This window comes from Triturus cristatus, chromosome 6 (assembly GCF_964204655.1).
Source record: "Triturus cristatus chromosome 6, aTriCri1.1, whole genome shotgun sequence".
Classification (NCBI taxonomy): domain Eukaryota; kingdom Metazoa; phylum Chordata; class Amphibia; order Caudata; family Salamandridae; genus Triturus; species Triturus cristatus.
In genome coordinates, this window is record NC_140589.1 from 786,258,204 (window position 1) to 786,274,989 (window position 16,786).

General features: G+C 50.3%; 1 protein-coding gene across 6 annotated transcripts in view; it reads left to right on the forward strand.

The window, feature by feature from the left end:
- The window catches only part of AK9 (adenylate kinase 9), a 1,219,082-nt gene that overhangs the window by 780,755 nt on the left and 421,541 nt on the right, over positions 1–16,786 (forward strand). For all 6 annotated transcript variants that reach the window (XM_085611347.1, XM_085611348.1, XM_085611351.1 and 3 more), the window contains one exon: positions 10,628–10,847. In XM_085611347.1, the coding sequence (XP_085467473.1) occupies positions 10,628–10,847 (220 nt within the window). The remainder of the gene's footprint in view (positions 1–10,627; positions 10,848–16,786) is intronic.

Consider the following 16,786-nt stretch of genomic DNA (forward strand, 5'->3'; position numbering starts at 1 on the left):
AATCACTCCGCATTCCCAGATAATATGGAGGAAGGTGCCCACCATGCCACAGCCTCGCTTACATAGACCCTCCTCCGAAAAGCCCATATGGACCAGCCGAGGACCTGTCACGTAGACTCGATGAAGTATTTTGAGCTGGACCAGCCGCAGACGCGACGGAATCGCAACCTCCTTAGGAGAGGAGACTGCATATTGCCAGTCCTCATCGTCCAGTTCGAGGCCGTCCCTAGTCCATTGATCCCACAACCCACGAAGAAGGTCAGCCCGGACATTAATCAGCTTCTTATAGATGAGAGAGATCGTGCTCTCCGGCATATGGCCATCCAGAATTCGGTCCTCCAATGGAGAGGACGCAGGCACCTTCTCACCCTCTATAAGGACCGATCGCAAGGCGTGACGCACCTGGGCATAGCGGAAAAACTCAGTGTTCCCCAACTCGTACTCCTTCTGCAGCACCTCAAAGGACTTCACCTCGCCCCGAGCCAGCACGTCTCCCACCCTTGAGATGCCGATCAAATCCCATTTCTCAAACCCTTTTGTATGCCAAAGCTTCCCAAGGATATCCGAGTCGAATAGCGGGGTAGCAAGGGTAAGTCTGCCCTTCCAACCTAGGGAGTCCGTCGCCAACTTCCACACCCGCACCGCCACTCGAGTGGGCCCCGTAAGGGACGAGTCCAACGACTTTGTGTACAAGGCCCTGTGGTAATTACCGCCACGCAGTAGCCACCGATCCATAGCGAAGCCGGGGCTCGACGCCGAGCCATAGACGCCATGATTAATCGCGCACAGCTGGGTAGCCCAGTAGTATCTGCGAATGTCCGGAAGCGCAATGCCACCATCGTACCACGGAAGCGTCAACTTAGCGATCGCTATACGTGGTCGCCCATCCCACAATAGCGAGCGTTGGAGGCTCTCGACCTCTCTAAAATAACTAGTCGGGACCCAGTCAAGAGTATTCTGCAATGCATAAAGAAAACGGGGAAGAGACATCATTTTAAACAGTGCGGCGCGTCCGAGGAGAGAGAGCGGCAGCCTCCGCCATCCCGCCGCATCCCGCCGCAGACGCGCCAGGGGGGGGGAGCAGATTCTTCTCATATCGCAGGATGGGGTCAGTGGAGATGTAGATCCCAAGATATCGGAAGCCCTGCTGGGCGATCTGGATCGAACAGTTTCGGGGGACAGGTGGAACATCGCCACACAGTACATACAGATGCGACTTTCCCCAGTTGATAACAAGGCCCGAGTTCCTACCAAAGGAAGTCAAGACGTCGCAGACCACTATGAGAGATTTCTGGGGCGAGGCAAGGTATAATAGGATGTCGTCGGCGTAAAGTGAGATACGATCCTCATAATCGGGCGACCATCGGAGGCCACGTATACTCGGGTGCCTTCTTATCCACGCTGCAAGCGGCTCAAGAGCAAGGGCGAACAACAAAGGCGACAGGGGGCACCCCTGCCGGGTGCCTCTCCCAAGCTTGAACGGCCTGGAAGCCCTCCCGTTTACCACAACACTAGCAAGGGGACCCTCATAAAGCCACCTCACCCAGCCAACAAATCCGGGTCCAAAGCCAAACTTAGCTAGTACCGCCCACAGATATGCCCACTCCACCGTGTCGAACGCCATCGTGGCGTCAAGTGACGCCACAATAGCCGGTTCCCGCAGCGTGTCCACCCTAGCAATCACACCGTGGAGGCGCCTAAGATTCAAAGCAGTATTACGATGAGGAATGAAGCCCGATTGGTCCGCGTGGATCAAATCCTCAAGTACTCGGACCAAGCGGTTCGCCAGGACCTTATCGAGGATTTTCGGCTCAGCGTTAAGAAGCGATATCGGCCGATAGGAACTACATTTGTCCCGAGGCTTACCGTCCTTATGTATCGCCACTATGGTTGCCAGTCGTTGATCAAGCGGCAGATATCCGTTCCCCCGCGCCTCCACGAACATGCCGCGCAGGTGAGGGGCGATCTTATCCGGACATAGCTTGTACAATTCGATAGGCAAACCATTTGGACCGGAGGCCTTACCCGAGTTCAACGCCCGAATGGCCCCCGCCACTTCATCAACCGTTATATCACCATCCAGGTCTTCCCTATCTACGTCAGAGAGGCAGGGCAGAGCAATATCACGCAAGAGGTCACACAAGTCCGCTGTCGGCCTGTCCGAAACCGAGGTGTACACTACGCGGAAATAATCCGAGAAACATTGGACGATACCGTCGGGGTCAGTGACAATCGCACCCTCCTCCGTCGTTAACTCCGGCACCACTCTATTGACCCGCTCTTTCTTGTCCAACCAAGCTAGCAGTTTCCCGGCCTTGTCCCCAACATCATACAGACGGCCCTGCTGCTCCCTACTAAGGGTCTTGGCAGCATTCTCCACCAAATCCCTGTACTCCGACTGCTTCAAACTCAGATTATGCAGCGTGTCCTCTTCCACCCCCTCCTCTAGGGTCTTTTCTAAAACTGCAATCTCATCCTCAATCTGCACCACCTCGGCGTCCGTCCGTCGCTTGGCGGCCACCACCAGTGAGAGGGCCTCCCCTCTCAAAACGGTCTTAAACGCCTCCCATAGAGACACCGCCGAATCTACCGAATCCTGATTGTCCCGGAAATAGTGATCAACCGCCTTCAGCAGCGCCCTGCGCGTCTTGGGGTCACGAAAGTACCAGGGGTTAATAGGAGCAACCCTACCCCCTCCCACCCGGCCAATATCAAAACGGACCCACACCGGGGAGTGGTCAGATATGCCGCGTGCCATATGTCGAGCTTCAGAAACTAGCGAGGCATTCGCAGCCAGGGTGAGCACATAATCAATCCGGGAAAGACTCCCATGCGCCCCGGAGTGAAAGGTATACTGGCACTGAGCAGGGTGCAGGAGCCTCCAGCAATCCACAAAACCGAAAGTGTCCATGAAGTCCGGAAGCCACTTCTTGGCCCTCCCGGTATCCCTGGGCGGGTGTCTATCGAGCTGCCCAGAACCAACAGCATTGAAGTCCCCTCCCACCACCAACAGTCCCTCGGGGAGTTCCAACAAGGCTCTGCCCAGATCTGCAAACGTGGAGGCCTGCAGGGCCGGAGGAACATATACAGAAACCAATACCAATTTTCTACCCTCCCACCTCCCCGCCACAGCTACAAACCGCCCCCTATCGTCAACAATGGTGGAATCAACCTCCAGTGGCAGTGAGGCCCGCACAAGTATGCCCGCTCCCCTGGAGCCCGATGAGAAGCCCAAGTGGGCAATGAATTTGCAGCCCTTCCTATTAAGTGCATAGCACATATTGCCTATAAGATGAGTTTCCTGCAATAGGGCAACGTCAGGCGAGGCACGTTTCAGGAATTGTAAGACGATCCCCCGCTTAATCCGATCACCCAAGCCATTAACGTTCCAGCTAATAATATTGAGGCCCCTACCCCCATCCCCAAACACCAAGAGACCGTCACCCCCCCGACAAGCCACCCCCAAACCATCCTGACAACAATTACTACGCCTTGCAAGAAAAACCCCCCAACAACCACCCCAACACCCCATGTCCCCCCCTCCCTGCACCCCTGCGTCAGCTTACAAAGCCCCCCCAACTTGCAGTGTGCCTGTCGCCCTATCAAAAACCAAATCTACAAAAAGAACCCCAAGGGAGGAAAGAACTCCCAACGGCCCTCCGCCACCCCCTCATTACTGCAGTTAGTCACAAGTCATTGTCCGGGGGAAAAATAAATGGACTCAACACAAGGGGCATCACTCCTGCTCAGCCCGGTCACTGTCCTTTCCCGGGTTACAGTCCCCGCTGGTCCGCCTCCGTGGCAGAGCGTCCAACCACTCTCCGGCCATTTCAGGCGAGTCGAAGAAGAAAGTCCGATCCTCATACACCACACGCAGTCTGGCAGGGAAAAGCATAGCGTATTTTAAATTCATCCCTCTAAGGCGCCTCTTTACCCCCAGGAAAGACTGCCTTTGCCGTTGCACCATCTGGGTGAAGTCAGGATAAAAGTTCACAGAGGCGTTCTGAAAAGGAACCGGGCCCGTCACCCTCGATGCCTGCAGGATAGCGTCCCGATCCCGAAAATGAAAAATTCGGGCGACAATCGGCCTTGGGGGAGCTCCCACCTTAGGCCTCCCGCCAGGTACTCTGTGAGCACGTTGTACTGCAAAAAACTTGCCAAGGCCCTTAGGCCCAAGATGGTTCACAACCAAGTCCTGCATCTACTTCCTGATCTCCCGAAGCACCTCCGGGAGCGACGCCTTGTTTTTACGAGACTGCCTGTCTCTTTTAACTTTGTTCTCCCGCCTGCACTGGTGCCTTCCGCGCTTCTACCTCAGCGCCCCTGGATCGCAGCCTCGTCCCTCGCCCGCGCCCCAGACCGCCGCTGCTGACCGCCCCCTCCTCACCTGGTTCCCGGTGCGAGACGGGCTGGTTCCTCCATCTTGGGCGGGTCTGGGTGCCGCGGTGCAGCTCTCTGGCTCCTTCCTCCCCGCCACGCCCATTGTCCATCCCCCCCCATGTGTCCCTATAACATGGCCTCCCACCCTCGGCAGCGCAGCGGACGAGCGCAGCGGGCGCGACGAAGGCGCGCCGAAGTTGCGCCTAAGTTAAGCCCGTCTGCGCCCGTCCGCGACGGGCCGGGTCCAGGGGCCACTCACCCTGCTCCTCACTTGGTCTACACCGCAGCTCAACTTACTGCTCTGTCGTCCTCCCTCCCTCCTCCTCTGTCGTTACTCCAACATTTGGATTCCCATGGCATTTCCTCCTCTCCCCCCTCCCACCCTGTACCCATCACTCTTTGGCCCATTTCCTGCTCCTCCGACTCCCTACCCACCCCTCGTTCCCTTCCCGTTCCCTCTCTCGCCTCCGCCTACCTTCTTAACACCCGTTCGGCAGTCAAACACCAATCAGCACTTTTCAACCTTCTGTCCACAGATTCCCCTGACTTTCTGTTTCTGACTGAAACCTGGTTTTCCTCTGATTCCCTACCTGATCTTTTGGCTATCCTCCCCGATTCCTACTATGCGCTTCGAGCTGACCGCCCGGTTGGCAAGGTTGGGGGTGGTGTGGCGATGATCATCAGGTCATCTCTTAAATTTCAACTTCTCACCTACCCTCCTATACCCAACGTTGACCTCTTGGTGGCCCGCTCACTCAATCTTTCTGCCCCTCTTACTGTTGTTCTTGTATATCGTCCCCCTCGATCCATGCCCTCTTTTGTTGCTTCCCTTCAGGACTTATTGGCCACTTTGGTGGTCAATAACTCCTCTGTTCTCCTGCTCGGCGATTTCAATTTTTGGCCGGGAGACGTTAGGGAAGACTCTCACTCCAAAGATTTCTCCGCCACTCTTCACTGTTTGAACTTCATATCTCATGTCACAACTCCCACCCATGTTCAAGGACACATTTTGGACCAAATTTGGTCTACACGCTCGGTCATTTCTTCCCCTTCTATTCTTCCTTGTGTCTGGTCGGACCATTCCATCATTTCTTTTTCTATTCACTTGGGTGTGGTTGACAAGCTTTCTTTTCCTAAAAACCGTGTGGCCCGGAACTGGAATCAGGTTGATCTTGATTCCCTCTCTCTCACTTTGGCTTTTTCTGCCCCGGCCCTTAATGATCTCCCTTTAGAATCCCAGGCCGAGCTTGTTAACTCCTGGCTTTCTTCCTCCTGTGACCTAGCTGCTCCGCTTAACAAGATCAAAGCGGTTCGTCCTTATGACGCGCATAAATGGTTTTCCCCAGAGTTAAAAGCACTCAAACTCGACCTCAGGAGGGCGGAACGCCATTGGAGACGGAATTACAACTCCTCTCTGCGTGTCAAATACAAATCACTCCTTAACGTATACAAAAAGGCGATCTTAGTGGCAAAAACCTCTTACTTTACGGAGAGAGTGGCTCTTGCCGCCAATAAATCTCGGGAAATCTTTTCCCTGGTCCACAACCTTGCCACTTCTGACCGCTCCACCCCCAGTCTTCTTCCCTCACAGTCCCTCTGCTCATCACTCAACGACTTCTTCATAGACAAGATCCTGAAGATTAAAGCCAACATTCCCGTGGTGGCCCAACCTAGCTTTACCTGTCTTTCCTCCCCCCCTCGCTCTTCCTGTGTCTCTTTTCCTGCTATTTCTCTTGATTTATTTTTTAAACTCCTAGCTAAAGTCAGGTCTGGTTCCCCTGCGGACTGCGCGCCAGCTCGCATCCTCAAAGTTCTCTTCACCAACTGCCCCGCCCCTCCTCTTGCCTTTCTCAACTCTTCTTTGGTCTCTGGTTTAGTTCCTTCTTCTTTCAAATCTGCCATAGTCCTTCCCATCTTAAAAAAAACTGGTCTGGATCCCTCTCTTCCTTCTAACTTCCGTCCTATTTCCCTTCTTCCCTACCTTGGTAAAATCCTGGAAGCCCACGTCACCTCCTGCCTCTCCACTTACGTTGAGGAGAACGGCCTATTGGCTTCCCATCAGGCGGGCTTCCGCCCGGGCCACTCTACGGAGTCGGTGGTTCTCGCGGTTCTGGACGAACTAAAGGGAAAAGCCGACCTTAACCTTCCCCAAGCTCTGGTTCTCCTCGATCTATCCGCTGCGTTTGACACGGTCGACCATTCCATCCTTCTCGACCGTGTCAGATCAGCGGGTATTCGGGGCGCAGCCTTTTCCTGGCTTGCGTCCTTTCTCCATGAGAGATCCCAGGCGGTTCATCTTTCCGGCTTTTCCGCCCCCCCCCGCCCGGTCACTTGTGGGGTTCCTCAGGGCTCTTCTCTTTCTCCCCTTCTCTTCAATCTCTATATTCAACCTCTTATCACATCTCTCCTTCAGCTGGGGGTCTCTGTGTACAACTACGCAGATGACCTTCAACTCATCTTCGATCTGTCTTCTTCTCCTGATTCTCTTCCTAAGTTCTGTTCTACTTTAGTCTTTATTTCTGAGTGGATGAGTGCTAATCACCTGAAACTCAATCCGGACAAGACGGAGCTTGTCCTCACTGGTGGTCCCTCTAACCCCTGGTCCCCTGCTCATTGGCCCCCTTCTCTCGGTCCCCCCCCCCTTCCTGCTGCCTCCGTCCGTACTCTTGGTATCAAAGTCAGTCATGACCTTTCAATGCACAACCAGATCAGCTCCGTTGTTTCCTCTTGTTTCTTGTCCCTCCGTCTTATTCGGAAGATCTCACGGTTCTTCTCTACTGACGCTCTTAAAACCATAGTCGTGGCCCTTGTCACCTCTCGCCTCGACTATGGAAATGGCCTATATGTGGGTATTCCTGCCTCTGAATCCCGCAGACTTCAGGCCATCCAAAATCAAGCTGCCCGACTTATTCTTTCCCTCCCTAAATCCTCTCACATCACTCCTGCGCTCAAGTCTCTTCACTGGCTCCCTGTCCGCTTTAGATCTTTTTTCAAATTGGCCTGCCTAGCCTTTCAAGCTCACTCCCGTTCTGCTCCGCTTTTCATCACTTCTCTTATCTCCTCTTATGCCCCTTGTCGCACTCTTCGTTCTTCCTCTATGTCTCTTCTGCACATCCCCCGCTTTCGCAAATCTAGATCGGGTGGCACGCGGTTCTCAGTCCTGGCCCCTCAGTTCTGGAATAGTCTTCCCCTTTCTATTCGTTCTATTCCCATCTATTCTCACTTCCGTAAGGCCCTCAAAACTTTTCTTTTCTCCCAGGCGTTCCCCTCCTAGTCCTTCGAGCCGATCCAGGGAGTTCTGACTCAGGTCCCCAGCGCCAGGAAGCCGCTTGGCCACAGTGCGCTTTATCAAATATCTTTTTTCATTTCATTTCATTTCAAGTCTACGACGAGGAGGTCCACTGAGCGCTCCTCTGAGGATTCCGGGACTCCAGTAATGCGCACGTTGTTGCGCCTGGCCCGGCCTTCAAATTCCTCCAGCCGACGGGCAGAGAGATCACTAGCAGCCCGCAGCTTCTCGACCTCCGCTTGCAGTCCCAATACATCATCCGCAAGGCCCGTAGTCTTGAGATCCAGGGACTTGACCCGCTCATTGGTTTTTGCCAAATCCACACGGATCAAATTAACATCGACCAAAATAGTATCCACTTTTTGTGCCAAGGCATCAAACTGTCGCCCGATCGATGTTTGCATCCCCTCTAGAGCCCCCATAACATCCTGCAACGACAGCTCCGTGGCCGGGGCCGGGTCAGCTTTCTGTACTTCCAACGATTGTCCCGATCCACCAGGGGACCCCTTCTGCTGGGCATAGCGATCCATATTGTTGGATTGGGTATACCCTCCCCGCCTGGTTGTCTTGAGTTTCGGCTTGTCAGCCTCCGCTTTGGCCGACATTGCAGGCTCGAGAGAGACGGTTCCGGAGAAAAGTCCCTCACCCAGTTAGCCTAGACAGACCAGACCGTCACACAACGACCAAGGCTGGCACGAGTCCTCCAGGTATCCGTGGAGCCTCCGGATGCGCTCTCAGGCCGGATCCAGCACAAGGCTAGAAAGTGAAAGCGAAAGTGCGACAGTCACCATCCGCTCGCTCACGCCCCGCTGGCCCGCTGTTGTTCAATTAGAGGCCGGGCAGCTTGCCAACGCGAGCCCCTGGCATCCCTCGGATGTAGGCCTCAATCCGCCATCGTCCACAACTCCGGTTCCCGACGGGCGATTTTGGCCCGGACAGCGTCAATCGTCCCCTCGATGACTCATCTACAAGATACCGTGCATAGATGACAGGATGAAGAACAGGATAATTGACGGAGGGCGCGAGGGTCTCGGGAGCTCAAAGCTCACGCAGCCATCTTGTTCACGCGCTAGGCTCCTCCTCCGACTATTTTTAAATAATTAAAGTTTGAAGACAGAGAAAAACTTTGAACCTGCCCATGTGTGGAAGAGCATAAGTGAACAGCGTGGGCCAGCATAATGCATGGAGGAAACGATAGAGCAAGCCGCAGAACTAGAAGACACATTGGAGAATAAGGACAGTGTCATATAGAGAGGGGACTGAAGACCTACATACATAGACTGACTAACTGCTACTTATGCAAAATGGACCATGCAGAGAAAAGTACTCGTCATCAGAAAAGTGTTCATATTGGTAGCTTAAGTGTTCATCGCCAGATGAATTGCAGCATGCCCATGTAACCTAGGCATTGTTTTTGGGGCCCTCTGAGTGTTGCTGGCATTCCCATTAGAAAAGAACCTGATTCGTGTAGGACAACTACCAGATCAGAGGACTGTTAGAGAGAGGGTCAGGCTGACAGTAATCAGTTATAGTGATCTGCTTAAGTTGTTGTTGAGAAGGCAATCAGCAAAGGCGCCTTAGCTTAATGGACAATACAAAGCAAGAAGCACAGTTGTTTACATGATATATACACTACACAATTTTTCACAGAAAATTATTTATCACCTTCTAGAATGCATTACGGTATGCATGGCGTCTGTTTCTTTTTATCTTGGGCTATCTTTTCAATAAACATCAGTTAGTTCCACTATGTCTCACTGCATGTTTCATCCCTCATGGGAAACTTAATGAAAGCCTTCATCAAGGAAGACCAGACATTTCAGAAATCTGTGCAGGAAGTGCAGAATTATTCACAGCTCTCGAGAATAGCAATATACATACTGATCAATGTAGTTTAATGTACTTCTTTATGGATGGTAAATTGTTGGGGAAAAAATACTACAAGAAAAACCTATGCACAAAAAGACAATGTATTCAACTTTTTTCATGTTTACATACTGGCAATTAATGTTTATTTGGATTTAAGAATATCTACGGCATACTTCAAAGTAGTGATGTAAATAGACAGCCCCTCTTGCCCGAAAGCAGCCATCTGCCATCTAGTCTGGTATAGCGTTCCCTCTATTCCATGTGGCCGCTGTGCCTTTGTGATTCCAGGGTCAGCTAGCACTAGGGTGCGACTTTAGTGCGAGAAGAGCAGTGAGATTGATACAATACCCATAACATGATTACATAGACTCGTTGCAGGCTTTGACGAATCACACTGTAATCTGCAGGCCGTCGCATAGAGTAACCAGGTGGCCGCTTTTACATACAACATAAGGAAACCGTATCTAATGATATTGGGCTAATGTGACATTTAACACATATGTGCAAATGTTATAAAATATGAAAATTACAACTTACAACAATGATTGTGCAGTGGGCATTAAGGGTACAAAATAAGTGGAGCACCCACCAATCCACGTATGTATTTGTCTTTTTTTCTGTGGGGAGTTAGACCGCAAAATATTAAAATAAATAAATTCAATAGGATGTGCTTACTTTCTTGAATTGTAATTTTAGATCTAGAATCACAGGGTTTATGTTTTTTAACCAGCAAAGTGGTGAGATGCCAGCTGTGTCATTTACTTTAGCCATAATTATTATCTACTCCTTCTTGGGCTATGGATGTCACTAATTAACTATATGATACTTAAAGGGTACTGGAGGTTAGTTCATTTCTGATCTACTTCATGTCAGTTTATGGATGTTAATGATTGACCATTATGCTATCTGGTTAAAATTGTTGGGTTGTCCTTTCCTGTATGCAGGTATGAATAATGGATATATTAAGGAAATGTAATATGCTTCGGTATGTTAGCCCAGATGAAGACATGATGTAAGAACTCTTCTGCAGAAGGTTTTTCTTAATAAGAGAATTCAAGGCGGGAACTAACTGTTGCGATTTCTTACTAGATCTACAGGATTCGTATTGGATGACTTCCCCAGGACGCTGGAAGAGGCTCAATTCGCAGGCGAGCAGGGCCTTTTCCCAGACGTTGCTGTCCTCCTCCAAGTCGAAGAATATGATGTTTCGGACCGTCTTCTGCCTGCCCGCTTGGAGAAGTGGAGGGAAAGGCACATGAAAAAAGAGGAATATAAACAGAAGTTGAAAGACATGAAGAAACAAATTAGGGTATGTCTTAATTATTAACTGCATTAATACAGTAAGAATCTTTGCATGCTACCTTTATCGATAAAGTAGACGGCCTACAGCATTTTATGGGTCATTAGTGTCTGGTATGCTTCCATGGGTAAGCGTTCAGACTTGGAACTTAATATAAATATTATTGCATTACAAACTTCCAATCAAAATGTTTATCAAAAAGGGACCGACTAATATGGTTCACACTTGAAAAGCTTTTACTCTCACAACCTTATTGTGTGACATTTGGTTGATCCAGAAGTTTGCCAGCCATCTAAGGTCAAACATTCACAAGTCTTTTGTTGGACCCTAAGCAGCCTTCCTAAGGTGATTGGACCGCTCAATCCCTTTTCTACTTTAATCCGTTAAAATGCAAAAGTTTTCCAAATAGTATTTGTTTTAAGTAACACAACATTTGCCCAGACCTTGTCTTCCCTTGCCAATGTGTCTAAGCATATCCAAATTATTTCCAGCGGATGTTACTTGCTCTCCAAAAAAATTTTCTTAGAAATAAACTGTCCTCAGACTGGAACTTATGTGACATTGCCAGAGAGCACCACTTATGTTGGAAGTTTCTGTACTAGTTAAAAAACTAGCTAAGAATCAAAATGTCACAGCAAATGACGAACCCTTCTAAATCCAGTAGGTCTCTCTTTTTAAGAAAGTAAAAAAAATGCTTCTTCATTGATTGGAAAATCTGTGTGTGTTGTTTAGAGGATGGTCGACAGTAAATAAGAGAATCAGTCAATGGTGGGAATGACCGATTTTCTGGGAGCATTGGTGGATGAATGGATAATTCATTGATTGGGTGATGAATGGGTGAGTGAGAGCAAGGATATATGAATGAATGATGGATGCGTGGATGGAAGAAGGGCTGGGTAAATGGAAGAGTGCATGGAAGAATGAATAGGGGAGTGGTTGCATTGATGGAGGAGTATGAGGTGAGGCGATCGTAGATAAGCAGGGGCCTCATAAAGCTGTGACAGAAAATATGAAAATTATGCTGCATATGCCAGAAGATTTTGCTTGTAAATCAAGCATTATGATCCTAGAATCGTACCTAAAACAAGTCCTGACCACACTGCAAATCAGATTACCTAAAAAGAGAAAATATAGTAAATCGAGACATACCAAAACTTATCTTAATCAAGCACTTGAATGATTTGCCTGACAAACAATATGATTCCAGGGTTCACCCTGTCACTAGAGTTCCCTAGTCCACTTCACAGATGAAGGGAGGACACAGCGAGGAGCCAGGTATTCAATATGACCTCCAAGTAAAGAACCACATGTTAAAACAGTACTGCAATCATTCCAGCTTTTGTCCAGTAAAATAATTTTTTCAAGCATCGGTAAGGCACAGAGTAAATTTACCACATGACATTAACAATTGAAACTTCAGCCCTAAGAGAACAAGTACCACAAGTGCCGCATGTGTGTTGTCACTGCTCCATTTCATGGGCTTTTGCAGGTGTGCAGTGTAGCTTCCATGGTCCACACTGTCTGCATATGTGTATATTTATTGTCCACATCCATGAATCTCCTTGTAGTCGTGGTTTTGTAATACCGCTACATGAGTGATCTCTTTCTCTACACTAGTCACTCTTGTCTTCCACTGTTGTGCATGCTCATTTGGTACCCTCTGACTCTGTCAGACACATTTGTCCTTCCCCTGGGACTTTTACTTTTTGCTGGTCCATGGGATTTTGCGCATAGTTGCTAATACTTCTTTCAAACGTTATGGCTTTCTTCCACTATGCACTGGCTGTTCTGATGGATACATCTGCCTGTGGATTCCTCACCTTATGAATATACCCTCTGCACCAGTATCCCCTCTGCGCCAGCATTCCGGAAATTTTTCATAGCTCTCTGCACCAACGAGGTCGTCACAGCGCCATGGCTCCGCACGCGGCTCTGCATGACGACACCAGAGTCATAAGAAGACCAAGTCGGCGTGATGACATCAGTTCCTTTTTTTCCGCCCTACAAGCTAACGGATGTTCTGGGACTCTCCTGTCTTTCAACTGCTATTTTGTTTCGAGACTTTATTTGTTATTGTTTTGACTATGTCTGTTCCTAGGAAGTCGAGTTTCAAGCCCTGCAAGGAATGCGGAGGTCACATGTCAATTACTGACCCACATGATGACTGTCTCTGGTGCCTTTCTAGTGATCACAATGTCGAAGGTTGTTCATCCTGCAGAAAAATGAACCCTAAGGCGCTGAAGGAAAGAGAGGCCAAGCTCAACATGTCCAAGGTGAGAAAGGAGAAAAGAGTTCCTAAAAGATCGAAGTCGAGGTGGTCGACTTCGCATGGATTCAAGAGAAGGCACAAGAAGAAGAAGAGACATGGGTTTCGACGTCGCTCTTCCAAGTCTCGAACTTCGAAGTCGCCTTCTCCTGCTCCTCGACGTCGTACCAAGGATGGTATTTCTCCTTCACTTTCTGAGTCTCCACAGACTTCACCAGGCCAGTCTCCTGATTTGGGTTCTCCGGTGCAGTCTCCAGCGCCGGTTGATTCTCCGGCTTCGGATGGGGATTCAAATCCAGTAGAGGAAGAGTCTCCTGCTGCTCCTGCTGCTCCTATGGCTCCGCCTGTGACTCCAGTGGATCCGACTCCGGAGACTCCTCATACGGAAGTCGAACCGGCTCAGTTTCCTTCGTTCCCGGCGCTGGGTTCGGATCCGTCGCACTTCATACGTATGGTATTTTTACCAAAGCCACATGCCCCTCTGGAGCACCTTTGGGTCCCATGGGCACTTTGGCATTTAATTTGGGCGTGCCTCATCATTATCCTCCGGCCCCCATTATGCCTTCATGGCGATGGCGCCGTCATGGCAGTTTCCAGCGTCGACACACTCGACGCCGGAAACTGCCATGACGGCTTGAGCAGTCTCCGGCTCCGTAGGGCGTCCCCTCTTCCAGGGCTCGTTTGACGCAGGTCGCTATCACGGAGCCTCCTTTGACGCCGTTGCCGGAGCTGGCGACGCCGCGGATGGCACCGCTGACGCCGCAGCCGAGGATGCGTTTGAGAAGGGAAGCTCAAAGACTGATTGATGAGGAGCAATATCAGGCTAGTGACATAGAGGAAGGGGAAATTTATGAGCCTGAGGACTTATTGGAAGATTTGTGTGAAGCAAGTGGTTTGGATGTCTCTTTGGAAGGGGTCTTTGCTTTACAGAAGGCTTCTCCTTCGAAGGATGTAGCTCCTTATCATGTTGTCATCAAGAAGGCGGCTGAACTGTTGGACCTACAGCTTCCTAAGGCTGAATATAAGCCTAATCTTTTAACAGAGGTGCTTCATTCTCCTTCTGCTGTGGTGGAACCTCTTTTACCATTCAATGATGCCCTGACGGAGCCGATATTAGAAGTCTGGAGTAATCCTCTTTGTGCTCCTGCAGTTTCTAGATCTGTTTCTAGAAGACTGATTTCCTGTCTTCTCACCCATCACCTCAAAGTCTGGTAGTTCAAGTTTCTTGTTCCAAGCAGTCGATTGGCTCTTTCCCTCAAGCACCGGCTGATAGAGACTCAAATAAGTTTGAGCAGTCGGCAAAGAAAGTTTTTTCTTCGGATAGTATGGTATTAAAGTCCACAAATGCAACTTGTCTATTGGGCAGATATATCCACGCCCTTATGGACTCTGCCAAGCGGATTCTCCCTAAGCTGTCTGAAGAGGATCGGAGCAATTTAAGTGAGGTCTTAATGGACTCCCAGGCTGCTGCTCGCCAAGTAATCCAGTCGGGTCTAGACACTGCAGATTCGGTGGCAAGGGTGATGGGTTCGTCTGTTGCCACTAGGAGGCATGCTTGGGTAAGATCGTCAGGCTTCTCACCTGATGTGCAAGCTGCCCTTTTGGACCTTCCCTTTGACGGTTCTAACCTCTTTGGGGAAAAAGCTGACTTGGCCTTGCAGAGATTTAAAGACAGTAAAGCCACAGCAAAATCTCTGGGTTTGCAGTCTTAGTCAAGAGGGTATGGTTACAGAAGATACCAGGGTTTTGGAAAGTCTTCCTTTCGTTCCCGTCAGCCTCAGCAACAACAATCACAGCAGCGAAACCCTCTGTATAAATCCTACAGAGGTAAAGGCAGAGGTCGCCTTCGTGGAGCTGGATGACATCCCTCTTCTTCCTCCTCTTCTACCTCCCCTCCCCCTCCCAGTAATGCAGGAAAGCAGCCCTAGATCCGCCATCATGGATCATTTGGGTCCTGTGGGAGGTCGGCTTACCCATTTTCTACAAGACTGGAAATTAATAACTTCGGACCTTTGGGTTCTAGATCTTGTGGAAAATGGGTAGGCCCTTCCCTTCAGGGAATTCCCTCCTCCTTACCCTCCTTGCCAATGGTTTTGCACGGACGATCATTTACTTCTCCTTCAGAAGGAAGTTATGGCCCTATTACAAAAAGGTGCGATAGAGGTGGTTCCGGAGCAGGAAAGGGGTCAGGGATGCTACTCTCGGTATTTCCTGATTGCCAAGAAGGATGGCAGGCTACGTCCTATCCTGGACCTCCGAATTATGAATCTATTCCTCAAACAGGAGAGGTTCAAGATGCTCACTCATCTTCAGGCGCTGCATCAACAGGACTGGATGGTGTCCATCGACTTTCAGGATGCGCATTTCCACATCCCAATCCTGAAGTCGCACAGGAAGTATCTCCGTTTCACGGTTGGGTCGCAACATTACCAGTTTGCGGTCCTTCCGTTTGGTCTTACTACTGCACTTTGAGTCTTCACCAAGGTGATGGCAGTGGTGGCAGCCCATCTCAGAAGGTTGGGGATTCCGGTTTTCCCATACCTGGACGACTGGCTTCTGAAGGCAGAGTCTCCAGAGATGGTGTGTCGTCATCTGCAGATAACAACCCAGCTGTTGTACAAATTGGGTTTTTCAATAAATGTACCCAAGTCTCACCTGGTGCCTTCACAGCGCAACCTGTTTATAGGGGCAGTACTGGATACCACTGTATGTCGAGCATTCCCTCCACCTCAAAGGATTCTCGACATACAGGTAATTATTCCATTGTTTTACAATGGAGCGGTTGTTCCAGTTCTGAAGGTCCTTCGCCTGCTCGGTCTGTTCGCTTCCTGCATCCTGTTGGTCAACCATGCACGCTGGCACATGAGGGCGCTCCGTTGGTGTCTCCGCAGGCAGAGGTATCAGCACAACGGAGATCTCAGGGAGTCTGTGAGGATCTCCATAGATGCTACAGCGGATATGTCTTGGTGGAGCGTGGAGGGCAATCTGTCTCAAGGAAAGCCTTTCCATCTTCCTCCATCGGTGGCCACAGTGATAACGAATGCCTCTACCCTAGGGTGGGGAGCACATCTGGGGGATCTCGAGATCATGGGTCTTTGGTCTCCAGAAGAAAGGTTGTTTCACATCAACGTTTTGGAATTACAGGCGATACGTTTGGCGCTCAAAGCCTTTCTCCCTTCCTTTCACGGTCAGTCGGTTCAAGTCCTGACGGACAACACTGCTGCGATGTGGTATGTCAACAAGCAGGGAGGAGTAGGGTCGTACCATCTCTGCAGAGAGGCGTTGCGACTCTGGTCCTGGGCTCAGGACCATCGGATTTGCTTGATGGCAAATCATCTGGCCGGGGTGCTGAACATGCGTGCGGACAGTCTGAGTCGGCAGTTCTCTGCCGACCTAGAGTGGGGGCTTCATCCAGCGGTAGTCAGACACATCTTCCGGACGTGGGGGACTCCTCATGTGGACCTGTTTGCCACTCACGAGAACGCACACTGCCCGTCATTCTGCAGTCTCTAGATTCCGGGGCAGGGAGCGTTGCGGGACGCGTTTCAGTTGAGTTGGGGCTCACAACTCCTTTACGCGTTTCCTCCCATACCCTTGATTCCTCGGGTTCTGAGGAAGATTCGCCAAGACCGGGCCCAAGTCATATTGATTGCCCCGGATTGGCCTAGAAGGGCGTGGTAGA